We start from the raw sequence: 26,800 nt of genomic DNA on the forward strand, positions 1-26,800 counted from the left end.
GGCAGGACAATAAAATAACGTGTTTTGTTCAAAGGCACTTGTTGGGATGTAAATAACCACTTGGGATGGCATTTATAATGCAGGACTGACCTCCCGAGAGCGCTGAGGGCAGAGTATTGAACGGCCAGTACGATCGCAAAGTGAAAACTTAAGCAGAATTAGCTTAATTGCTTTCACACAAGAGCATCTGAGAAAGGAGAAAGTCATTAACTCTGTGCTAAGGTATCCCACAAAATACAGCGTTCCAATTAGTTACAACAAGACAGTTCTGAGCCTTAAAGGAATTTTTTGCAGATCTCATGATGTGCTGACTTAATGTTCATGCATTTAATTGATTAATAACACAGCAGGCAGTTTGACAGCAAAAGCTCAGAAATACGTCAAGTTTAACTTTCAAACTTGCAACTGTGTGGGTTTCCTGTCAGACACCACCAAAGATGGTGAGCCTTCTGTTTCCTGGAACAACATTTTGTTCCAAACCACACAAACAAATACTTCCTGCCCACAGCTGTAAGAAGCCATGTAACATTAGCTTACCAAAATCACAATTTAGGGCATGTGATGACATTGGTGTATGTACAATCAACGTGTGCAGCCATCAGTGTCGTTCTAAATGGCTGACATTCAAGCCATTATCACAGTACGACTACTTTCATTTATATTAGTACCAATAGAATGGGGTATTTGACAGAACAGAATGTATCTTTTTAAAGTGAATGCAATAACAGCAGGACAATTTAAAGGAATGTATAAATGAGCACAAAGCAAAAGTTATCTAAACTGGCTTACTGGACAGATTTAATTAGAAAAAACACTGAAGATTTTAAACATGTCAGCCCATGCACATAGATCCAAGAAAGGCACACACTTCAAGGTTTCATACAAAAGAACAGGACAACTTCCTTTTTTAATATTAAATAAAGCTCTGTGAGTCTAGGACCCAGATTAAATCATTTCAAAATACTGTTAGTTTCAGAAAACACAACTAGACCTATATAAAATACATGAAGAATTATTGTCAGCTCTGAGTGGCATGTGGCTTAATTGGTCACCATAATCAATGTGTGGCTTAATTGGTCACCATAATCAATGTGATCACTTGTTCCAATCCAATAAAGAAAATAGCATTTTGTGCAACAGGGTAAGAAGAGGCAAAACTAGACACCAAACCATCCAACAAAACTAGCGTTGCCAGTTCTAGCTTACTGCTATGTTCATATGGAGGAGCAGAGCACACTGTACAATCTCTAATCTGCAGCTCTCTGTCAGATTTACGGGATAGAGGGGAATGGCACCCTTATGAGGAAAATACTGCCAAAACCAGAACAAAGCTGTTGTGAAGCTGTGTTGAAATCAAACATCATCATCAATCTGGCCAGCTCATAATGAAGATGCGCTGTTGCCATTTAAAAATTTATGAACAGCAACATGCCTTTGTTATGCCAGACGTTAGTTCTGTTTTTGTACATTTCAATGCTCAAACAATAATATCAGAAAACATCACAAAATAATAGTCAATAACGAAAATAATCATTAGATGCTATGTCAAGCCATGCTTGTTATTGATTGTGTGGGCCATGTTTCAATCCAGTGCATTAAGAAAGTTGAGTTTTTACAGCATTAATACTTTGTCTCTTTAGTCCGCCACTTGGGGAAAAAACTATGCAACTCTCCACTTCAGACACCAGTGAGACAACCAGCCAGCCAGCAGGCTGCTACTGCAGTTTTTCAGCTGCCCGGGGCTCCTGGAATGCAAAGGGAGCCAAGGAGAGCAGCAGCACAGGCATGTGTCCGGGAACAGAGAGCACTCAGTGTGCCAAAGAAACAGCCGAGAGGAGATTTCCACCCAATAGGCCCCAATGCTACTGCTGCTGGTGGAGCCCGTCTGGGCCTGCGGAGGGAGCCCAGAGATGGGACTCTGCATGGCAGCGCTGAAAAGACCCTTTGTTATGAAGCATTTTGTAGTGTTAAGCCCCACAGGGCCTGAGCATCCTTCTGCACTTCCTTAAGGAGTGGGACAGAAACAGACACAAAAATAGAGAAGAGAAAAAAGAGATAAGGAAGAGAGGACTTAAGGGGAGAGAAGTAAGATGAAACAAGACAATGAAAGGGGAATCACACTAAAAAAGAGAGAAACAATGGCAAATGTTATGTTGACAGTGGTAAAAGGTAGGAAAATCTGAGAATGGGACTGAAGCCAAACAATGTTCTTATCTTTACTCACAAGATGTTTTCTCTAAGCTATGTTGTCAAACAGCAAAGCCTCTGAATGCTGGACCAGGAATCATAAAACTCTCAATGCAGTTACACAATGTGTTTGAAACTGAGAACCATTAAAGCTGCACACTGTATGTCTGCTAGTTACTCTGTGAAAGCCAGAGCATGTACAAAGTGTAAAAACTAAACAAGTCAGTCCAAACAATGGAAGTCAGATGAGTGATTGTAACACAAAAATACTCCTATCAATTCTGCAAAGAAAAACATATTTAGATTTGAATCAAGCCATAAAAAGTAGAGAGCGCTGTCCAGCAAAGTAACATATTACATATTGTTGAACACTTCAAATACTGTATCAACAACTCAGAGGCGCGATAGGATTAAAAACATTATAACCTAACAGGAAATAATAGAAGCAGGCACAACACCACATAAAATAATGGCTGCCATTAAAAATCACACAGGTTGATTTTCTAGCGACAAAGTGGAGCAATGACTCAGTGCAAATAGCATGTTAGTTGGTCGGTGAACACTGCACTGCTCAACAAAGTTGCTTAGGAGCAGGACAATGTTCACTGACAGTGGATTTATAATTATGGGAACAGACTGAATTTACAGTTGTGATAATTAATTTTGTGAAAAAGAAAAAAAAATACCTCTATGGATGGACAATATGGATAAATTCATAAATCATGGTAAATGCACTTTTATATGATACTAATCCATAGTATCAGTTAATACAGGAAAATCTATTGAGAAATTGTAAATGGATGAAATACCCAGACATAATTGTTAAATTGCTAATCCAGCAAATGAAACCATGACGTATCAAGGTACTTCATCAAGTTTATGCAAAAATCAAACTAAAATCTACTGTTTCTAATGTTGGTCAGACCACCTAATTGAACAGTTAATTGATAAAGTAACTGGAAGATTAATCGAAAATGAAAACAGATGTTAGTAACAGCAGTACATATCACATACAATGGACTATATAAATGATGTGGCAAAATGGGACAGATGACAGACTTATATTCTCCCCAACTCTCATAACAACATGTGTTGAACAACGATTTGATGAAAACATTAATCCAAGCCCTATATTAAACACAGAAAATGAAGCTATTTTTAGTGGAAACATTAGTGGGAATTGAATACTTCCTTAACATCAGTGGTTTCTCGAAATGTATGTTTCATGATAAACGACAGCTCTCATTTGGACTTCCCTGACTTTTGCAATGGCAAAATGTCATCTTTTACTAAACGAGGCAAACCGCTGAAACTTTTCTAAGACCAAAAGCTCGGGAGTGGGAAATTACAGTATACCGCAAATATCTGAGGAAAGGGACCATCAAAACTCATTAAAACATCCCTGCAACTGTACCAGACGTGGTCAACTGTGTTCATAGCAGCCCCTTAAAGCAGAGTCACACGCTTCGACACGTGCAACTGTACTGCGAGCTATTTAAACAAAGAGTGTGGTGGGCTGCCAACACACACACACACACACACACACACACATAACGACGGACAAAAACAAAGACAAACCCAAAGCAACCTCATTCTAACAAAGTAAAATAGCTACCCACACAATTGCTGGAGCTTTGTTTCAGGTAGAATATTGGTTATACACCATGTATAATTCGGATATTATGCGACAACGGTTTTATTAACTACCCCAGCGAACCTCTTGCGATTATTGTTCACATGACCGAAATGTAACAATACAGTAACGTTACAGCTGTTTCAGACAAGGCAGGACTGACTAGCTGCTAAAACCGGTTTTTCTGTTTTACAGTATTTCTAAGCACTTTGTCATGATAGAATATGCCCTCTGATAAAAACATATATCCAGCTGAATACTATAGGGTAGTCCTGACAGAAACAAAATACAGCATTTACCCAAACGTTAACAGTTATTAACGTTTGTCACAGCTCACGGTTAGCTTAATTAACAACAAGCAAACAAAATTGACAACTCATTATTCTCCATGATAAGTTATTAATCGTTGCGACATTTTATTTTTGTTTATAATTATGTAATGAACCAAAACAGGCAGGGGGTGGAGAGATAAAGAAGAGAGCAGGAGATTTCGTAGTGGCCTATCTGTGCTTAGCTTGCAAAAAAAAAAAACAGACAAGACTCACCAACGTAAAGGTTACCAGCAGCGAGCCTCTCCCCTCTCTCTCGTTCACATTCGAGGCATTAACGGTTGTTCAGATGGAGACACCCAAACGAGAATGTGGCAAAATAAAACAAAAATATAATGTTTTCGTCGTCTAGTTCTGTCAGTACTGCTCCGTTGTTCCGCGTCCTCGGCTCGTCAGCTCTTTATTTTAGGTGAGCGGAAACACTCTCTGTGAGGGCTCTACCAGCTGCCTCGCTCTCGCGCGGTCTCCATGGCTACCTCGTTAAAAGGGCGGATCCTAATCTGTCAAGCCAAACCACAAGGCTCGACTTCAAAATAAGAGCACAGAATTAGGTGGGGAGACAAAAGAATCCACTAGAAGAAAAATACATCAAAATCTAGAACAATAAAAACTGCAAATGCCTTAACTACATATCAAAACTGTATTTAGCTATAGTTACAGTTGTGTGCAAACGTCTGGGCAAGTCACATATCGTATCATGTTGACTTCTTTAAGTGAAAATAAGTAAATACAACCCCTGCAGCAAACAGACATGAAAAATTGAGCCACCCTTCAAATGTTAATGCCCTAAAAGGTTTTATTTCATTATCTTAAAAAATTAAACAGTGAAGGCATATGGAAAAGTTTGGGCATCCCATTAAGTATAAGGTGAAAATATTATGGTTGGCGTTGATAGGTGTTTCCTCATACCTTAACCTCACCCTAACCTCACCTTAGCCCTAACTAGTTATGTCATATGATGCGTAACCTGAGCCCAATCTTATCCTAACCCTAACCAGTTATCGCATGTATGTAAACAAAAACATTTACAGACAAATCATCACTAAGCACAGCAAAATGATGTATATTTCTTTTCAAGAGTCACTATATCAAGTTCCTTGCTGTAAGATGATTTGTCTTTGGATATCTTAATATGTTTTGTGTCTGTATGTTACTTTTTTGTACACTAATGATGGCATCTTGATATCCTACAACCATGGTCTTTTACAATTTGATACTTTTACCATGTCTGCTTCCTGAAAAATAGTATTGGTTACTAATGTAAATCACATTTTCTGGCTTTTTATTTTCTATTTTGTCTATTTATTTCTTAATGTCAGACATTTAATGCCATGTTGGACATTGTTGGACTGTTTAAACACCAGGGACAAAGATGGAAATAAATTCAGGACTTTGTCTTTCTATCCTCTCTGACATTTCACAAAGAGTTTTGGCTGTTGTAAGGGCGTTTCATTAGATCATTTGATATGGTTTTTCTTTGTAGCTGTTATGGCTGGAAAAAGTACTGTACATCATCACAGTGTGCATATGCATTAGATCTATACTCCAGTACTTGCATAAAGAAAGTTAGTAAATCTGATTATATAATGTACAATATAGTGCTACATGTACACACTGCACTGGCAAATTAAAGATAGATGAGAACAAATGTGTGGAAAATTTAATTTCACTAGCTCATCAGGGAAAGGAAGTGAAATCTCTCATGCAGTTCACTCTGCACTATAACCTTGCTAAACCAAATGCGTCACTGTGAAGACACATCAAAAGAGGCAGTCACTTATTTTTCAAATCCCTGCCTACTTCCTGTAGGTTCATAAAGTTCATAAAGTATTTGCAAACATCTGTCATCAAACTAGAGACCAGAACTATATCATACAGTAATCTGCCCTTTATCCTCAGTGTCTAATGCACTGTATGAAGCTCTCAGAAGAAACTACACTCATGTTAATGTTGAGTATGGTAAATTAATTTGTATTTTACAGCTTTATGTCTTTTCCTTCTACTTTTAAATATTCTCTGTAGCCTATTGTCCTACTTAAATGTTACTGTAAATAATCTGTCTCTGTACATGTTATGATATTATTGCCGTAGTAAACAGTGCAAAGGTCCACTCCAGTCATATGAATCATGTCATGCAATGGTTGTTATAGGGAGTAAGATCCTATGCCAACAATAACTAAAGAGGTGATTCTTTGTGTGTAAAAATGCACACTAAGGAAGAATGATGCCACAATGCCTCAATGTTCAAAATTACATCACTAGCCTGTTAGTTAAAACTAACATTCAGATGTTGACAGATTTGTTAGTTCTAAGTTATTAAATCCACTTCTACTTTCACTTTCTCCAGTTCCTAGTCTAAACCCCCCCCCCCCCCCCCCATCTCCTGTTACACCCATGTCCTGTCTCAATTTACCCTCTTTGGCTATGAAAAATTCTTTTCGTAACCCCTTTCCCTTAAAAGAAGTCTGTGATAAAATAGATTTTGAAGTCCTGGCACTGGCCAACCACTGATTAATAGGATAAAACTCCAGCTTAATACCTTGACATGCCCCTGAGTCCTGTAAAGAGTCTCTGAAAAGACACCCACAGGTCTATCCGATAAACAAGAGGCAACAGAACCTAGTGTCCTACTGTTGTGCTCATTATGATATGCAAGGAGGTGGTTCAACATCTTATCATATCATCTTCACCTAAGGAGAAAACACATATGGTGCAAATGAGTTTCCCAGCATACAGTACTGTTAATTTGCTGTGTCCACATCATTGAGACCAGTGCATTCTCTAAATACTGTGTTAGGAGATTAATAGAAAATAGATGGAAATAGAAATGCTACTCATCTGCCAAGCCCTCCCAGTGTTTATACTGTGCCAGTGCTGACATCTAGTGGATGCATCACCTTCCTACCTATATATCGGTTCCTGAGTCGATAACGTTTGTTGGGGAATTATTAAAAATGAAGATAGATTATTAATTTTATTTCATATTTGAAAGTAACGTGAATTTTTATAGGAAGCACATATTTTAAAAGACGATTTTGACATACTACTAGTGTAAGAGAGACAGCACAGGAGAAGAGAAGCAGCTGATAGGGACTCCCCCCTTTCCTTGGCAAAGTGGTTGCGCCCAGTTGCTGCCTGCTTGGTACGTGCTACTTTTGTACACAATAATGCTTAACTGTTGTACACGTTTGATTTTCTTGTCACTTTCTGGGTGGTTGGAGATAATATTTTTTAACAGGCATTAACAGTATGGTTCAAATTATTGTTCGCTTTTGTCATTCGTTCGTTTGTTTGACCAAAACAAAGGCGCTAAACAAAAACAAAGACCATAGTCAAACTGAAACCTGCAAACTTACTTTCTTGCTAACTAGCTAGCTAAATATACTACACACACAGAAGGAGTGGATGCATAAAATACAGTTAGTGCTTGTGTTTTGGCTGTTAACCAATTATCGCTGGTAATTCTTTCGTCTGGGAAACAGTGAGCTGTGTTACCGACCTTTCACCCAGTTAGACATTACCCTGTCCCTGAATGCACTTTTCTCCATCAACCGAAGACCCCCCAAAGCATTTCTCAGTTAGCTACAGAAACACGTTGTCTATAACAGGCAGTAGCATGGCTAATGTTTATCTAGTCTGTTTCAAATTGAACCGGTCAGTGTTGCTCATGTGATTGTCTGTCACGGAGTTGATATTATCTGGGTGAAAGGTGGTAAGTGACTGAACGCAGTTTACATTTGGCCTTCAAAAAACAAAAACACGCTTTACCTGCCTCAAAATGTCCGTGCAATTGTCTTAATCTTAATCACTTTATTAGGAACACCTGTACGCATACCTATTCATCCAATCAGCCAATCATGTAGCAGCAGTGCAGTGTATAAAATCATGCAGATGCAGGACAGGAGCTTCAGTTAATGTTCACATCAAAAATGTGAATGGAGAAAAAAATGTGATCTCTGACTGTGGCATGATTGTTGGTGCCAGACAGGCTGGTTTTAGTATTTCTGAAACTACTCATCTCCAGGGATTTTGATGCACAGTCTCTTGAGTGTATAGTGCTCCTGGTTACATTTAGTGAAGGAACTTTAAACACAGGCAAACAGGCAAACTTGAACTTTCGTACGTGTGAAGAATATGCTTATTAAAAATGTAAAATGGGGTTTGTGTTATGTGAGATGATTTACTCAGGTTCTATAAATGTATTCATTTAAAACTTGAATTAATTTCTTGCAGCATCAAATAAATGTTTAAATATTCCAATTAGAAGAAGAAAAATCCATGCAACATTTGTCAATAACAATTTTGATAGTGCTGAGGCACATATAGAGTTGATTTTTTTTGTGAAATCTATGATATTCACTCAATTCTTGGTTGTCTTGACAGATGCAGTGACCATAGAGCTGGACCAACAAGACTAAAATAAAGGCCCTAAGAAAGGGAAAGGATATATTACGGTGAGTCACTGTTCCCATCTTCAGGAACTAAAATGGCCTACTCACAGATCCGGCTTAAAATTCTCCCCAGCGTCCGTTGCCTGTTTGATAAAATGGTGCAGATAAAAGTAGAGGGACTTGCTCCTTTAAAACCAGTGGAACTAAGGTCCAAGTTGGTTGATGACAGAGGGGTGATTTTCAAGGCCTCTGCCCAGTACAAAGCAGATGAAACTGGCCAGGTGGATGTTTGCAATGCACCTTCTCTGGGAGGAAGTTACACCGGAGTGGAGCCCATGGGTTTGTTTTGGGCCATGGCACCAGACACTCCACACAGTAAACTCCTGAAGAAGAATGTGCTCAGCCCAACACAGGTGGAGATAGCAGCACTGTGTGGGGAGACTGGTGAGCTGTTAAGCTCTGAAACCAACGAGAGAGGATACATGACAGAAGGGATGAAGAGAATACCTGTGCAAGAGGGCCGGATACGAGGAGTCCTCTTCATACCACCAGGTTAGTTGTGTTTAACTTACAGGAGAGTTGAGAAATATACATAAAAATTGGAACAGTGTTGGTGTTTAAATCAATGTTTTTTTTTCTTCAGGAAAGGGTCCATTCCCTGGAATCGTGGATTTGTACACTTTAGGTGGAGGGCTTACTGAACCCAGAGCCAGCCTCTTGGCAAATAAAGGTTTTGTTGTTCTGGCACTGGCCTATTATGGCTACCAGGGTTTACCAAAAAACCCTACAAACCTGGATTTGGAATACTTTGAAGAGGGCATAACATATCTGAGGAGGCAGCCAGAGGTTAGTACTGAAGATAATAATCTCAGAATCTCTATAGTCTGATATTTACTTTGCTATTTTACGTCTTCAAACAGCATTCAAGTAATTCATAACAACTGAAGTGAGAATATGATTTATTCTCATATTTGTATCTGCTGTGTCTATCTTGCCATCTATTGGCTTGTGATGACACAAACCTTTGGCTGTGACAGAAGCTAAACAGTTTTTAGATGCAATTATTCATTGATTAATTAAGAAAGGAAATGGCAGATTAATAGGTAATGAAAATAATTGTTAGTTGCAACCTCAGTTTATATAAGCCCTGGTTTTCGAATGGAATTGAGGAATCGTTATTTATCGCTCAAAAGTATATTTCATCACTCTTAAGACTTAAGACATACTGGCAAAGGTACACCTGCTTATTAACGCAATACCTCTCTGTACAGGTCAAAGGTCCTGGGATCGGCATCATATCAGTCTCTCATAGTGGTGCTTTGGCTTTGTCCATGTCATCTTTCCTCTCAGGGATCTCAGCAACCGTCTTTATTAATGGCTGTAGTGCAAATACTGTGATCCCTCTACACTACAAAGACACTGTAATCCCTGCACTCCCCCCTGTCATAAAGAATGTTAAAATCACAGACTCTGGGCTTGTAGATATACGCGATGCCTTACCGGACCCTGCCTTGGAGAAGAACAGGGCATCTTTGATTCCCATTGAACGTGCCAGCTGCCAGTTCCTGTTCGCTGCTTCTGAAGATGACCACAACTGGAACAGTGCTTTTTTTGCACAACAGGCTGCCGCAACACTGAGAAATCATGGCAAAGAATCGTTCCAGCTGGTTACTTATCCTAAAGCTGGACACTTTTTGGAAGTCCCTCACATGCCTTACTGTCCGTCTGGTTTTCATGCAGCAGTAGGGAGAGCGGTGGTGTTTGGTGGGGAGCCAAAAGCCCACTCTGAGGCTCAGCTGGACCTGTGGGAAAGAGTCCAGGAGTTCTTCAAGAGCCACTTGGACAACAAGAGCACTTGTTAGCTAGCAATGCTGCATCAAGTGTATCAAGCATCCCACAATGGTCATCCTTAGCTATGCTTAGCCTTGAGTTTCTAATGAATTAATTTGTCTAAGGGTTTTTAAATTAGACTGTATGAGCATTTCTATGTTAAAGCCTTTTGTTTTTGGACTTATCTAGACTTGAAACAGACACAGATCATTTTTTAAAAACATTTTGAAGTTTTCACAGAAGGTATTTTCCATTTAAGTATTCCACTATAGGCAGCCCAGTGACATATCTAAATGGACTACAGCCATCACTATTTGAGTTAATTACCATTGTGCTTTTCCTACTATGATATGACAAAATGTCTGCTGTGATAACAACCTATACATCATAGACTATGAAATGAGTATCACACTGTGTGATTGGATACTATCATTAATCATTAGGGATAAGGTCTTTGTATATAACACTGTTTGCTGCTGTGCCAAATGCAGTATAAACATTCTGAATTACCAGTATTGTTGATAAAAGTTGAGTTACTCTGTAATTCAGTAGTGTATTTTATTGACTTTGGTCGGTATTGAGTTGTGATGAAGCCATTGTATTTTTTTATTGTTTCACAAAATGATAGTGTAGAAATTAATTCCAAGAATACTGAAATATAAAACAAGGGGTTAAAATGAGGGATCATCACATGTTCAGGAGAACAGTGGAGCATAGTTCCTCCAATTGAACATTAACATGATTGTTCTTCATGGATTGATTTTGTGATATAAATTATCAGAAAAAATATTCTTATGAATAGAAGTAGACGTTGCAGAGCTCTAAACATGAAATGAAAACACTTAACTGTAGAAAATACTAGAAATGTGTTTTTTTGTTTTGCTATTTTGATAAATACTGTGATATCACGGCTGTTGGACGATGATTGTAAATGGCAAGAACAATGTGTTGGTCACAGTGAATTAAAGTCATGCACTAAGCTGATCAGCAGTTGCATCATCTTGTTGTTACAGCCTGTGATCATAAAGCCTTCTCTAATACCAATCAATATCATTTTAATACAGTTAAGTACAGCAGTGAGTCTCCCAGAATCAACTCCATCAATGTGAATTATCATTTGTGCAAATGATGACATCTAGTGGCAGTTCGGCCCTCCTGCAATTACCTCTGATGTGTCTTACACCTAATGAGAGATACAGTGTGTGTTCTCTCATACAGTGCGATGTGAAGCAGAAGAGGAGAGGACGACATTCATGATGAAAGATTTTGAAACGAAAACATTAATCCCACTACTGTGGTTTTATTCCCATGTCAAAGTTCAAAAACTTTACATCTCTTTACATGAAGGGTTTTGTCTGTTTCAAAGGGTTGTGAATTCACTTTGATGATGTAAACCCTTTCCTGTGGGATTGTATTAACAGTGTAACCTGCCTCAAAGAAAAGAAGTGAGTCTGATTGTGAAGTTGGAGAAAAGACGCTGACTCCACGTCCATCTCTATGGACACGCTACAGAATCTGGTGTGGACATGCAGGACATCTCACACAAGGGAGGAAAGACTTCCAATTTGTTGAGACAGTTGTCCTTTTTGTTTAATTAAATGCCACACATATGTTACGAACCGAACAAAAATGTTTTAAAATGGAAGCAGTGAATGCATTTTAGCATTGTACTGTATTATTATGAAAGAGCGAAACATTTTCATTTTGTTTTCAGAGATATATTGAAAAGTAAGCAGCCTCTGACCCCAGTCTTTTTTTATTCTAATGCTTTTACCCATTGATCTTGTCAATGGGGCCCTTGGACTACACAAAGGAGACTACAGTGGATTCAGTTATTAATGGAAACATAAAGTATATGATAAAATGTTTTGTATTATTGAGGTTTGCTTGCTCCTATTTTTTGTATTTTCAGCAATGGAATGAGGAATGTCACAAGCTGCTGTGAGGGCACAGACTGAACAAGACAACAGCAGCAGTATTGTGAAAGAAGACCACCAGGTAAAGTCAAGTTATTACCTTTTCCTGAGAATTTAACCAACTTTTTAAACATCATAATGATTTCTCAGTTGCTTCAGAAACGTATAAGTTTTACTCCTGAACATTTTCCTTTTAAAAGGAATATTTTCTTAATCTAACTCTTTTTGAGTGATGATGACAACCTATATGAAGTTGACCTATGTTCTATTCACCATCGGTGATCAGTGTGTAATGTGGTCACACTCCCCTCTCTCCACACTTGTCATTCATAAGATTCAGTGGAGTTTCTTGGTGCTCTAAGAAGAGGAGGGGCTCTCCTCTCCAGTCTTGAACCTCACACTGAAATATTCACTTGCTTACTCCCCACACCAGCCAGACTACCAATAAACAGCCTCTGACAGTGCGAGCGGCAGCGGCAGCAGGAGTAACAGCCTGTCAGATACAATATTTTTTCTTCTGGACGACGAGAGGTGATGGGAGTGTGTTCTCGGTGCTGCAAGCTTCATTCCCGGAATGGACACTTCGCAGCCCGGTGTGGTTTTGGGTGCACCGGGTGTCAGAGAGCACCAGCGTCCAACCAGCCGCTCACTGCGCACGGATTTCAGTGGCTCTGAATGATTTCTACCATGCATCCGCATTGAGACATGAAGGGACACCCAGCCTAGGCTTTCCATCTTTTCCCTGTGCTATTATGTGCGGTTGTTACACCATGTTTTTTTCCAAATTTATCAGACATGTTCACTGACAGAGCATCATCTCATTGCAGGCAGCTGGGCGCCTTGCCTACCTGTGTCCGTCTCACTGACATCTCCTCAGCACATAATCTGTAGCTTTTTCCCCCCCTTTTTTTCTGCAAGGCAACATCATCATCATCATCATCATCATCATCATCTTCATCATCATCATCATAATCCTCATCCCAAATGCCTCTTCATTGCTGGCTGCTGACATCCCGCCAGCCTTCTTAAAAACCGGGAGGATCGCGGGGTGAACCGTCATGGATAGTGGGAGCCGGGCTCCGACGTTCGGGGACGGTGCAGCCAATTTCACGGCATCCCACCTCTGGTTGGATCTCCTGAACGCTTCGAGCCCGCCGACCCGGTGGGACAGCAGCCCACCTGCCGAGGGGACCGGGTTGGGCGAGGAACAGCGCCTCATCCGAGAGCAAGCCTACCGGGACTTCACCACCACCATTCAGGTTTTCATCCTCATAGGTTCGCTGCTCGGTAAGTCTGTGCATGCACATACACACGTACACGCAGGCCCAGCATCACATCACACCATATGTGTGCAAATGAAAACGTTGTAGACTTTTATTTAACTGCTTTATTCATTAAACCTTCACACTCTCCATGTTTCCATTAGCCTCACCCTTTTGTTTCCCAGATCTGGGCCAGGGGAACTTATGGGGACATCCTTTGTGCCAGAATAATAATAAAAAAATATCTGAGGAAATTTGCAACAGCAAACAAGTCTTCAAATCATCAAAGCCTGAAAGACTTCAGGTGAATAGTAAGCAGTATTGTGTCTCTGTAATAGTCCTGGGTAATGCAACATGTGAATGGATTGTACAATGTTTAGGTAATCTCTAAAGGTTTGCTTTTCTTACCGATATAGGACACAAGTAAATGATTATTTTACATAATTTAAAACATGGCAAAAAGAATCAGTTTTAGGGGAAAAAAGATCTGACATTATACTGATAAAACCAAAGCAGCAGTCCGTTTTTCTGGCATTCTCCACTCAAAACTGTAAACAACTGCTGCCCAATGTCTACCCATTAGTGGGTACTGCATGTTGTCAACTTCATTTGCCAAGATTGTGATCCATTATCATTTAAATTTAATGACAAGGTGTCATGTCTCCAAATAGTGGTCAGACTCACTGTGCACTCCACTTCCTTCTGTTATTGTGAAATTATAAAGAAGTCAAGATACACAAACAATTTTGTGGTAATTTTTGAAAACGTTACTGTCAGAAGCTACTACAGCACTGCAGCTGTTACTCCATACAGACGCACTTCTATAGAGAAACTTATGCTTTGGGATATTGGTGTACTGCACCAAGGACAAAACATGCATATAATGTAGGATACAGTTGAAGACTCTTGAGCTTTACATTACTTTAAGTTAAGCTTGGTTGGTAAAGCATATTTCCAAACCAGAGATTCTTACTGAACTGGAGGCCAAGTGCAAGTGTTTTGTCATTTTGTTCAGAATTGTGTGTCCGCGTGTTGTCTGTCTGTCTCTGTGTGTTTAGTTAGCTTGAAGCTAACTTGAATATTGGATATCAACCTGCATCACATTAAGGAGTTACCTTTTAATGTGGAAAACATACAGGAAGCAATGGACTGGTGCATTTGGTGCCTTCATTCATTAAAGATTTATTCTGAAGTTGACAACCCAATGGGAGACGGTTAGATTGGTTGTGGTGCTAAACTTGACAGGTGTTAGCTGATATTACCTATTCGACCATTAAATTGGCAAATATTAGTAGCAAACACTTACTGTTCAAGCTGCTTTCAACCTGAGTCTGTGCTGGCTCTGAGACAAATGTTCCTGCTGGTGCCAGAAGAAGCAGAGGCTGCTGCTGCTGCTGCTGCAGATGATGATGATGATGATGAGAGTGAGGAAGGAGCTGTGTGAACTGCGCCTCAGTCTCACACAGTCCTGGCTTTGACATCCCCTCCATCACATCGGCAGCCAGAAATATAATCCTCCTGCCTAAAATGAGCGCTGCATATGAATGTGATGTTTGTCATAAAGGTGACTGTATTATCCGGACTCCTCGCTGCACCAAACACACACAGTAGTGCTGTTTGGAAAAGCATGGACTTTGTGGCACTTGCACAAATTGTTCACCATGATGACATATGGTGAAATTGACACCAAGACTGGCAAAAAAAATTTGACTATTGCTGTGACTCAATACCACCTCCTGCTCTGTAGTGTAATGTGGCAGGGTCGGGGAAGCATGACAGAAATGTGGGCCTTTTGGCAGCATGGTTGGAAATACCTATTTTTTCTCTATACGGTGTAGATATGGCTTGGAAAAAATATAATACATCTATTTTCTTCTCAAATAACCAATTTATATGACTTCAAAATGTAAAATATATAAGAAATCCAGCACATTTCTCTTTAAGGCAGAAGTTTCTACAATATGTAACTGGACCTCTGGAAAGCAACAAGTGAAATGAAGTAAATTAAACATGTAAAAAAAACACAGACATGATCCTTGCGCACTGAAGCAAAAGTTGCCCTTTGCTAATGAAATAATTCTCTCTCTCTGTCTCAGGAGAAGAGAGAACTTTACATTTCCAGCGACACAGAGTGCATGTATATTAGTTATACAATGCAAGAATACTGTCGCTGTATGAATTAAAAATAAAATGCATCAAATATCGAATTAATTTTAAGATCAGTCTTTATTCAAACAACCAATGCACCTAAAAAAGGAAATTCATCAGCAGCCAACTCTCGACCTGACCATGAATACATAAATAACCCTGAGAATACAGCAATGAATAATAAAAATTATGATGGTACTTGAGGTTTCAAGCTTCAAAAATGTGTGTGCTTAATTCTCAAGCCACTTTTGAGGATATAAAAAAAAGGTTTTTGTGCTATGATAAAAGCAGGATATATACTCAGACAGCACTTATTATAATAGGGATGATAAGCGATGATATGTTGGTTCACATTGTCTTGTGGAAATAACCATAGTCAGTGTGTGCTGAGGTGTCCAGACCTTTGATACACCTTTGATAGATGCAGTCAGGGTTCAAGTGTGTGTTAAATATCTCCACAGATCAAGTGTGTCGCCTGATGCACGGACATGAGAAAGTGGTTACAGGCTGTAAATAAATGCTTTGTGTGTCTCCGCTTCACGTCCCTCCCTTGTCCGTGACACACAGAGATTCCCAGAGGTGAAGAGAAGCTGTGACCTCATGTTATTCAAACCACATGTTACACATTACACATTAAAGGTCTCACTCTGGCAACAACCAGTGCATGTGGTTGACAGTATTGCTCTTATGTGTACTTTGTATTGGTGTAAACAGTTGAAGTCACTTTAAGATGAGGAAAGTCTTCATATTCTATCTATCTATCTTTCTTGGCTTGTTTCTGTTCTTCATTGAAGCGTTGTGATATTTACACTGAGTGAAATCTTAAAACTCTTGACTCCATATTTAATGGACATACATGACAGCACTATCGATCAATACGCATATATCTGAAAATGTTGAACTATTCTTTTTAGCATTCCCAGTAATAAGCAGAGACTATTAGCCATTTTTTCTGATAAAGTACAGATCAAAGTTTGACTGTAAATCAGATTAATGTGCCACGGTGTGTGTGGCACTAAGGATCAGGTCTGTGAGGAATTATGTGAACTATGTGGAGATCTGGCTCTCTCTTTCTCTGTGGGTTACCATTCATAAAGAGGTCTCTCATTCAAACCAGAATACTCCCAGCACCACAGGGATGCAACTATGAAGGTGTTAAGTGTGTTAATGATGTTTCACACTTCGAATTTTAATAGCATATGTTACTATGTTTGCATGAGCTACGTCACTGATAACAGCTCATTAACACCAGTCCAGAAATGACATAATATACTTTCATGTACATGAAGCAGACAAAAGAAGCCTTTTTAAAAAAAAAAAAAAAAAAAAGTGTTATGGGTTCATGCTGCTACCTGTAATTGGACTGCCATTTGTTAAGTGGAAAAAAGCAATCATGTTTAGTGTTTGCTCTTTCTCCCCATTGGCTCCTTTGAGAATGGTTGCCAAGGTGTTCATCAAGTGCCAGGTGAGTATTTGAGGCACAAAAGGACAAAGTGGTTTTACAGGCAATGGAAGCGCTGACTATAAAAAAGGTCCCAATGTTGTCGGCATGAAGACGTTTACAAGTACACATCTTATTAGTTTGTCCTTCTTTGTGACAGCACTTCTGCACAAATAAACTTTTATTTTTATAGATGTTCTTAAAAACCAACATTCTCAGTTACGTAATGTCTATCTAGACTTGATGATTTTGTCACAGATGTGTGTAGGATCACCAGCCTTAATGCTTATAATAAAATCTCTCAGAACACAAAACCTTACTTCTTATGAGAGACATTAGGAAGCTCCCTGTGTCCTTGTTTAGGTGGATAATTCTCCCAAATGCATGTAACAGGACGTGTTTTTCTAATATTAAATATTGTTTTGAAACTGTGATCCCACATACGTCAGTTGTATTGCAACTGCTGGGTAGGTGTGACATCGCACCATTGCAGCTGTACTATAGTTAGACTCTCGCAGCTCCTGTCAAAAATCTTCATCTTGCACCAGACTTATTACCTATAGTGATTTGTAAACACTGTGGAAACTATCAGTGGTTAAATCTATATAGTTTTACCATGTGTGAAATTGTTAGGTTAAAAATAACCACTTGTATTTTGATTAAGACAGTTGCTTTTTCATCCTTATCCCCTGAGATTTGTACAATTTTAGGTATTTTTCCCCTAAATTCTTATACAAAGACAATCATGGGTCATTTCTGTGACAGTCATAGGGATGCCAGATTAGAAAACATTCAATATAGATACAGAATATCATAATAATAATCATTTTTCTTCTTCTTTTTATAGACTGAAAAGGTGTTGGCTCGTCAACCCCTTAATAGATAGCCATAATAATTGTAATAATTATGTAATTAATAATTGTAACACAAGTTATAATATCAATATAGCAGAGTCTGTACATGTTGGAATCTTAAAAAATCCTCTCTTATGTAATGCTGTGCTAATCTCATTATCCAATGTGAGTCAAGTTCACAGAAAGCAGAAGCTGAGCATACCTCATCATTAATTACCTCTACATTAGGGTTTCCAGGAAATAGTAGATATGAAATACTGTGTGGTTTTCTGTCACACAGTTTGTTACCAAAATCCTGCACAGTAAGAAACTAGCACTAAAGCACACCGTGTTCCCTTTAAAGCAGATTCCTCCAGCAGCATCTAAAAGCTCTCATGCCTCTCATGTCTCAATAACCTAATCCACAACAATTGATTGTTATATCTAATCTTCCCCAGAGTTTCTTTCAGGACCATTGTATTTTTTTCTTGCATGCCAAATGATAGAAGAGAAATGTTTTTCTCAGAGTGACTGTGGCCTGTTTTTGAACATTTACAGACACGAGAAACAAATAACCGGAGGAAAAAAAATAAAAAAATAAAACAGCTTTCCTCACCAGAGAACATCTTGCTCTGTTTCTCACAATGAGAGTACAGCTCACACGCTGCGGGTAATTACATTTGGAGAGGCTGGTATCACACGTGTCTCTATGTGACCTGACATCAGTCAGTGCTCCACAGGGAGTATAAAGTTCACCTTTTTAAACCTAATTAACAATCATTACTCTCTCGACGCTCCAAATTATGGAGGGATTTTAACATAAAAACGCCACATTTTCCCTGCTTGCACTTGAGTGTGTGTTGTCTCACTCAGTTCAGGTTTAATTGATTTCTCCTCCCTGCAAAGAGCTCCTTGTGATTTCAATCCTCAGTAGCTTAAAGTTAAAAAAAAATTACACTCAGCTAGCACTTTATTAGGGACACCTACACCTGCTTATTCATTATTATCCATTATTCATGCAGTTATCCAAACAGCCAATCGTGTGGTAGTGTTGTTTATAAAATCCTGCAGATACAGGTCACAAGCTTCAGTTAATGTTCATTCAAAACGGTGCAAAAAAACACAACAACAGAAAAACATCTCAGAGAGCTCAACACATCAACCCCCGAGGTAGATTGGCTATAACAGCAGAAGACCACATCAGGTTCCACTCCTGTCGGCCAAGAACAGACATCTGAGGCTGTAGTGGAAACAGACTCTGCAAAACCGAACAATTAAAAACTGGAAAAAACGTGGCCTGATCTTTGGGCCTCTTATTATCAACAATCATGGTTTGAATTGAACCATGCAGGCTACTTCTTGCATGGTTAACGTACCATCTTACAAAGCTAAAGTCAAACTGGTTTAATGACCATGGCAGTGAGTTCAGTGTACTTCAGTGGCCTCCCCAGTCTCCAGGTCTGAATCCAGTGGAACATCTTCGGGATGTGGTAGAGCAGGAGGTTGGCAGCATGAACGTGCAGATGAGTTAATCAGCTGCACGTTCAGTTTGGCTTTAAAAAGGTAATGGCTAATGACACCAGTTGATAAATTTAATGTTGGTGCATGGTGTAAAATGAAGAGCTTGGCACCAATGTGTTATAACATATTATGTCATTAAATCATCCATCCATCTGTGCTAACTCACAGAGATTAGACAGACGGTCAGCCTTCTTTCATACCAATGGGCAATTTAGAGTCTCCAGGCGACCCAACTATTTTCTCTCTGTAGTGTTGAAAGAGGAGGAAACCTAAACAACCATGAGGAGAGGATACAGAAAAATCCAGGGGCTCAACCTCTATAAATATTTTAGTTGTTAAAGGATGTGTTCACACTAGTGCTCGGAGTGGTGTCCTCCAACTTTGACGGATTTCTTTATTTAGTCACATTCAGTTGGACATGTCACAACAATGACGGCAGAATTCATGTGGCAAAAATAACGGCATCAATATGTCTGAAAATTTAGATTCTTGTCCTTTTACAGACTTGATTACAAGTGAAAGCAGCAGTCTAGTCTTTATGGGTACATGCCATCCTGCCAGGCTACGAAATCCATTCAATAAATAAAATGTTTTAGTTTATGTTGCATGTCTCAAGTCAAGTAAGTAGATCATAAAAACCTAAAATACATAGAGGCAACCAACTAAATCAGAAAACAAACTGTATGTCTGATCTTATTCTAAAGCTCTTCACCTTTCTCCCCACAGGAAATGCCACAGTGTTGTGGTGCACCTGCTGCACAAACGTCTTTAAATCTGTGACCAATCGCTTCATCAAGAACCTGGCGTGCTCGGGGATCTGTGCCGGCCTGGTGTGCGTTCCCTTCGACGTGGCGCTCGGAGCCAGCCCTCGTTGCTGCTGGTGGCTTCACACTCTGGTGGTCTGCAAGGCCATCAAGTTCCTCCATAAACTCTTCTGCTCCGTCACCGTGCTCAGTTTCAGCGCCATCGCACTCGACAGGTCAGTTGGGAAACACATGTTTGACATGAAATCCTTTTCATGTTACACACGTAGTTAAAGTAGACGGAGAAAAAAACTTTTTTTAGTCACAGATAATTGCTGTTTTCACTTGAAATTAGTATATAACAAAACGGGTGAAAACCATAAGGGCACTCTGCCCTTGAGTAGCATGAGTGATGTTTTGTTTTTTGCTCACTTCAGTTCTGTAGCCAGAGCTACTGACTTTGAAATATATGTTTGAAAAAGGCTAGCGGGCACATCCCACTCACTTCACAGGATATGGAAGTGCCACTTGCGAGAAGTGGATGGTTCTCTGATCAGTTTATCAATACATTGCCTGGCTGAGTCAGCTGAAGTAATTCTCCTCCTGAAAATGGAGCACAAATATCTGGGCTGCACAAGCAGAGCCAAAAGGACTCAAGACAAGGAATAAACTCTGGAAGGTTGCTTGTGTCTTTTTCAGTCTCCATCTGCACCCTGTGGCGTGGATGAGAGGGGGTAAGGGTCTGCGATTGATGGAGCATGCGTATGCCGTGCTGAGAGGCCGTGTCCCAGGCCTCCCTGCGGCGCTAAAAGCTGCAGCCAAAAGCAGCCGGAGATGGCTGCTGCTTATATAAGGTCTCACACTCTTAGAAGTAATGCTGATCATGCCTTTACTTACCTGGAAGCAAGGTTTACCTCACCTAAACATTTTTCATTTACAGTTCTCTCTCTCTCTGTCTCTCTCTCTCTCTGTATGTATGTACCCAGTGTATAGCTAGCTAGTATAAGTATATAACTGTGTATGTAGACAGTATATATCCCATATATATTTCTCAGCCAGAGAAAGAGCCTGTGGAAAGCCCTTTTATTTTAACTTATTCTGATATTTGTCTAAAAACTGAATGAAACTAAAATGTTTAAATATTTAGCCTAAAAAAATATCATAATCTGTCTTAAAAATCCAAACTTGTGTAGTATGACTACATGTGTAGTCAGAAAATGTAAACTCATACAGGGCACTCGCACAGGGTAGCAAAGGCGACCACATCTCTGAAATGAAAACCAGGGACATTTCCAGTTTGACAGTTAATATATCATTAAAATATCCAATGTTTAGTATCTATGAAATAAAAAAGGGGACAGTCCCAGTTTCATGTATTTTGACCATGGTAACTGTTGTACTATAATAAACTATGGTGAGGGATGACTGATAAAATTAGGGTTGCCAACCTTGATGCGCTTTTCAGAGCAATATAGGAGATAAATATTATAGGATAGACTATTAAAACAGGGAAATTTGTATGAGATGGAAGGAAACCTCCACCTGTTGGACTGCGACCAGTTTATCTCATTCAAAGCAGCCTAGCAACACGCATAAAGATAAATGTTGAAACTTTTGTCAATATTAACATGCTACACATCGTTAGCTCAGCTAGCTCCTCCACGATTCAACTGCTCATGTTACAGAAACCATGAGAACAAAAGTATAATTCATTCAGATTTACCAGCATTGTAAACCAGGATGTGAATATTGTCATGTGAAGTCCATTGCAGACCGTCGGGCAACTTCTTCTTCTTCTTTTTATGGTGACTGCAGTCGGATGCTGTGTCGTTGCAGCCTCATCTCAGCCTTGGTTTCACTGCTACAAAGATTATATCACCTCCATAGCAACTCATACAAGCAGAATGCTATTAAACCAATGAATTATTAATTCTCAAGGAGGGTAATCGAGGCTGTGAATATACCGGCAGGCTGAGACTGCAGCACAGTTATAGGCTTCTATACGCACACACTCATACACTCGCATGTGCTGATGAAGAGACTATCCGGGGAAATAGGAAAGTCCTTCATGCGATTTGTTTTGCTTTTGATTAAGAGACAATCATGGGTGAGAGACCCATATTATCTGATTAGCTATGAGGAGATCTAGTTATGCTGTTGTGGCTGTACATTAAAAACACTCCCACACGATTTCAACCTCTGCATAAGGTAATACACCACAGATAAAGGGAGAGAAAATCCTTTCATCCCATTCCAATAAAATTATTGGAGCATTCAATATTCACCCCTTAAGGGTTATAGCATTATTTCAAAAGCTCAACTCAGTCAACAAAAAATTAAAGCCACCTTTGTTATTGATTTGATTATGAGTGCTATTAGCACATTCAAATTAGTTGCTATTGAAAAAAAATGGCAGATTTATCCTTCATTTTTGTTTTCTCAACTGATATGTGTCCATTTCACCCATGATTGGGTTTTTAAAGTATTTTACAGAAGCATTTTATGGAACATTTTCACGCTTTATAGAAGAATACCTCACAAACCAGTGCTGACAAATGATTTTAATAAGCCACTCTAATACACTGTGATAGCACTGTAACTGTTTTACAGAGGCTGCAGGATAGAGTTGATGTCTGCAGATTATACTTCAAAATAACTGCACCTCTTTCTCCCTTTGTCAGTATTGCAGCTAATGTAGTGAGTGCAGTGAGTTTTATGTACTTACTTACTTGAAGCTCTACTTGAGTGAAAGAGGGTCACAGTTTCACTTATGTAATTAACTGTATGGCAACAAACAAATGTGGACATCTATGTACTGAGCAAGATAATTCAGCTACTGCTATTTATGCGGATCTTTAGGTACATAAATGTTTATTTCCACTTTGTTCATTTGTATTTTAATATAAGATTTTCAGGACTCACAAAATGCCAATAAAATATACTCACAAAAAAGGGAGAGATCTTCATAAACCATCGCAGCACGACTGCTTTCAGGCAACGCTGTCGTCAGACAACAGTGCTTTTCCACAGCAGACATTTTCACTTGTCATAGTAAGAAAAGCACAGGTGTTGCTCTTAACATTAAGGATGGCTCTGTTCTATTCAAGTGTCCCAATAAGTAATAAGTCATGGGAGTGTGACAGTGAGTCAGCATGCACAATAAAACTCAACTAAATTCAGTCATCATACATTTTATTGTTTACACCTGTGCTTTCTTTCTGTAGATACTACTCTGTGCTGTACCCGTTAGAGAGGAAGATCTCAGATGCAAGATCCAGAGATCTGGTCATCTATATCTGGGTTCATGCGGTGGTGGCGAGCCTCCCCGTGTTTGCTGTGACCAACGTGACGGATGTGTATGTCACCTCATCCTGCTCAGACGACCACGCCCGCTCCCTGGGCCACATGGTGTATGTGTTGATCTACAACGTCACCACAGTGATCCTCCCTCTCGCCCTGGTCTTTCTCTTCATGCTGCTGATCCGCAGAGCGCTCAGTGCCAGCCAGAAGAAGAAGGTGATCATCGCGGCGCTGAGGACTCCCCAGAACAGCATCTCCATCCCGTATGTGTCCCAGCGAGAGGCCGAGCTACACGCCACTCTTCTGGCTGTGGTGCTGGCTTTCTCTGCCTGCAGCGCCCCCTACGGGGCCTTGGTTGTTTATCGCACCATTTTGGCAGACACCAAGGAGCTGCCCATCTCACTGTATCTCACAGCCCTCTGGCTCCCAAAGGTGTCTCTGCTCACCAACCCCCTCCTGTTTCTGTCTGTTAACCGCTCAGCGCGTCATAGCTGGCTGGACCTGCTGGCCAGGATTCACAGACGCTACAGTCGCCGTAACGTGGTCAGCACTGGGGGTCTGGCCTCTTTAGGAGCAGAGGGGGTGATCGGGGAGCCGGTGGGGCTGGAGACAGCCGGCCGCTCTGGGAGCCAACTTTTGGAGATGTTCAACATCGGCCAGCAACAGATCTTCAGACCCTCTGAGGAAGAGGAGGAAGACGAGGATGTGGAGAATGAGATGCCTTCTCAAGGATCAGGAACCTGCACTGGGCCGAAAGAGGACCTCAAGGGCGGGTTGGGACTAGGGAGCCTCAGAGGGGAGGTGATCACCAAAAAGGACCCTCTGCAGGGCACAGGGGGAGGGCTGGTCATCACCAAAGAGGGCCCTCCTGCAATCATAGCACCCCGGGCCTCTCCGGTACACACATGTGCTTATGCCTCTTCGTCACAGGTGGCGCCAGCCACGCCTACAGAAGCTGAAGACTCTACACAGTTCGGTTTTGGACCGTTTGAGCTCCCTCCTCAGTGGTTACCTGAGACCAGGAACAGCAAGAAGAGGCTGCTGCCTCCACTGGGTAACACACCTGAGGAGCTGATCCAGACCAAACTGCCCAGGCCACGGCCTGAAAGGAGGATCAGCAGAAACAATAAGGTCAGCACCATTCCCACTGTGGACCAATGAAGTATTCCTGCTGGCCTCTGATCTGCAACACTGGACCCACTGCACATTACAGTGGGTCGACCAGGCCACGGCAGGATATTACTGTGTCAAGCTGCTCGGTGAGATGCTTGGTTTATTTTGGTTAATTTAAACCTTTTGACTTTTTTCTGATTTTCTCAGAAGTAGTTGTAGCCACTGTAGAAGTCCAGATACCTGAGGCGCTGCAGTTTTCTTGTTGGACGAAAATCAATTTGATCAAATATTTACACTGCTGTGAGAAATATGTCTGCTCAGTCCAACTTCACTGCCACTTGGTCCAATCCAATTCCATAATTAAAGACTTCTACAATGACTACATGACTGAGAGGGCAGATACCTTTTTGAATCTCCCTTTTTTTGATGAGAGCTGGCGTCAGTAGTTAATTGAAAACACTGTACAAATCCAATTATCCTGAGCGATGCACTGATACTGGATGATATATTTCCATAGCAAATAATCACGTGAGGATACTGAACCTCCAAACAAAACATTTTGTAAAATGGTTATAATGTGATTGCACTCTGTAAATGAACACATCTCAGTGTCCATGTTTGCCAAGTTCTACTTCAGTATTTGGGTTGAAGTGGCCCTTTGTTGGCCCTTTTTTTCCTCAAACCCATCTTTTGGGATATTTGCATTTCTTCTAATGTTGTAGGTGTCGTCATCATTTGTATTTTAAATGTAAGTGGATTTCATAAGATGAAAAATGCAGATGTACAGTATGCAAATTTATGTTTTAAAAATGTGACATTTTCAGAGTTTAACTGTGTGTTTAGACTTGTTTTCTGGAACCCAAGGTGCGACAAAAAACGGAAAAATATTACTGGTATGTGAAAAAAAAAAAGAAGGAAAGGGAAAGAAAGAAAGAAAGAAAGAAAGAAAATCATCCAGGTCGGAGATCTTTTAGTCCCCCATGATAAATTTTATTGATTTCTCCCAGGTTTCCTGAAAATCAATTGCTTGTTCGATTTGTGAAATAAAGCAAATAAGAGCAGAGATAAAAGCACACATTTTATATCATCAGAAAATCTGTGAAATGATTTTCAGTTTCAAATTTCTGCCACTCGGACACTGTCACTGTTGACTCTGTCTTCTTTGTGATGCATAATTCAATAGTAGCAGCCTCGTCCTGAAGCTTTGGCTGAAGTAAACAGAGCTGGGCTGCACTTCAAATATTTGTCAAGCCGTAACTCCCTTTGGGGCTACCCACAATCCCCTGCTATGTCCACAAAGAACCTGAATCTATGCCGCATCCTAGCCATGCTGTTATCAGGCGAAATTGTGCAGTCACGCCTCACTGGAAACAATATCCATTGCTACAAGTTAAAAGAATGAGATGAATAATATGTTTATTTTTATACATCTACTCCAGTGATGACTGTATTAGTGGTTGAATTAGACAGTAATTGCAGTGTACAGTAGCTGCTTTGGTAGATTTACAGAGAGAATATTAAGCCCAAAATGCTGTTGGAACTTCAAAGCGTTACATGAAACAGGAAGATCATTGATTTCTGTGGTGTAAGTGTTTAAGAAAACACCAGCCTTGGCTCACATTTCCCACCTTGCTTGAGTCAAAGCTTATTCAAACAACAATCTGTTGCTCCTGCGGCCATTCAGAGCTTGACAACAGATACAGTTCAGCGGTATGACACAGACTGGCTTGATGTGGGCTGGACTCAATCAGAATTTATCAACATTTGAAATATAATCTGATGACAGTAAGTGGGTGGTTTGCTTATGTTGCCAGGTCACTGTGAATCAAGTTTGATCAAACCACACCCACACAGTCCAGACCCACAAACTTTAACTCATATTTAGTCATGGATATTAAATGTTAAAGAGAAAGATTTGAAACCAAAGGAAGATGTAATTTATTGAATTATCATAAGATGCCAATGTTGAACAAAGTCATTATTGAAGCTCACTGTTCATGCTTGGCCTAGGAAACAGCAGTTGCCGTAAGGTCCATTTAGTAGTTGCTGTGCAGCTTTTGATCATATTACATGATCGACATCAGCAAGTAGAGTTTGCCCAGTTGTCATGGAGTTACAGACTTCCTTTTTTTTCTGAGGACTTTAAAGACTTC

The 26,800-nt window shown here is 40.0% G+C and overlaps 3 protein-coding genes across 4 annotated transcripts in view; 2 read left to right on the forward strand and 1 right to left on the reverse strand.

Annotated features, from left to right (window-relative positions):
- The window catches only part of susd6 (sushi domain containing 6), a 32,953-nt gene extending 28,370 nt beyond the window's left edge, over positions 1–4,583 (reverse strand). For both annotated transcript variants that reach the window (XM_022770171.1, XM_022770166.1), the window contains exon 1: positions 4,366–4,583. The gene's annotated coding sequence lies outside the window, so the exon portion shown is untranslated. The remainder of the gene's footprint in view (positions 1–4,365) is intronic.
- Positions 4,584–7,236: 2,653 nt separating this feature from the next.
- Positions 7,237–11,354, forward strand: LOC111239431 (acyl-coenzyme A thioesterase 1-like). The gene is made up of 4 exons (XM_022769313.1): positions 7,237–7,291; positions 8,533–9,092; positions 9,184–9,386; positions 9,812–11,354. The coding sequence occupies exons 2-4, from the start codon at positions 8,636–8,638 to the stop codon at positions 10,400–10,402; spliced, it is 1,251 nt and encodes a 416-aa protein (XP_022625034.1). The 5' UTR covers positions 7,237–7,291; positions 8,533–8,635; the 3' UTR covers positions 10,403–11,354.
- Positions 11,355–13,344: 1,990 nt separating this feature from the next.
- Positions 13,345–24,760, forward strand: gpr176 (G protein-coupled receptor 176). Its single transcript, XM_022766014.1, has 3 exons — positions 13,345–13,573; positions 20,218–20,470; positions 23,459–24,760. Exons 1-3 carry the CDS (start codon positions 13,345–13,347, stop codon positions 24,693–24,695), a joined length of 1,719 nt encoding a protein of 572 aa, XP_022621735.1. The 3' UTR covers positions 24,696–24,760.
- The last annotated feature ends 2,040 nt before the right edge of the window (positions 24,761–26,800 follow it).

The sequence above is a fragment of the Seriola dumerili genome, unplaced genomic scaffold (assembly GCF_002260705.1).
Source record: "Seriola dumerili isolate Sdu_G_001 unplaced genomic scaffold, Sdu_1.0 BDQW01000025.1, whole genome shotgun sequence".
Taxonomy (NCBI): Eukaryota; Metazoa; Chordata; class Actinopteri; order Carangiformes; family Carangidae; genus Seriola; species Seriola dumerili.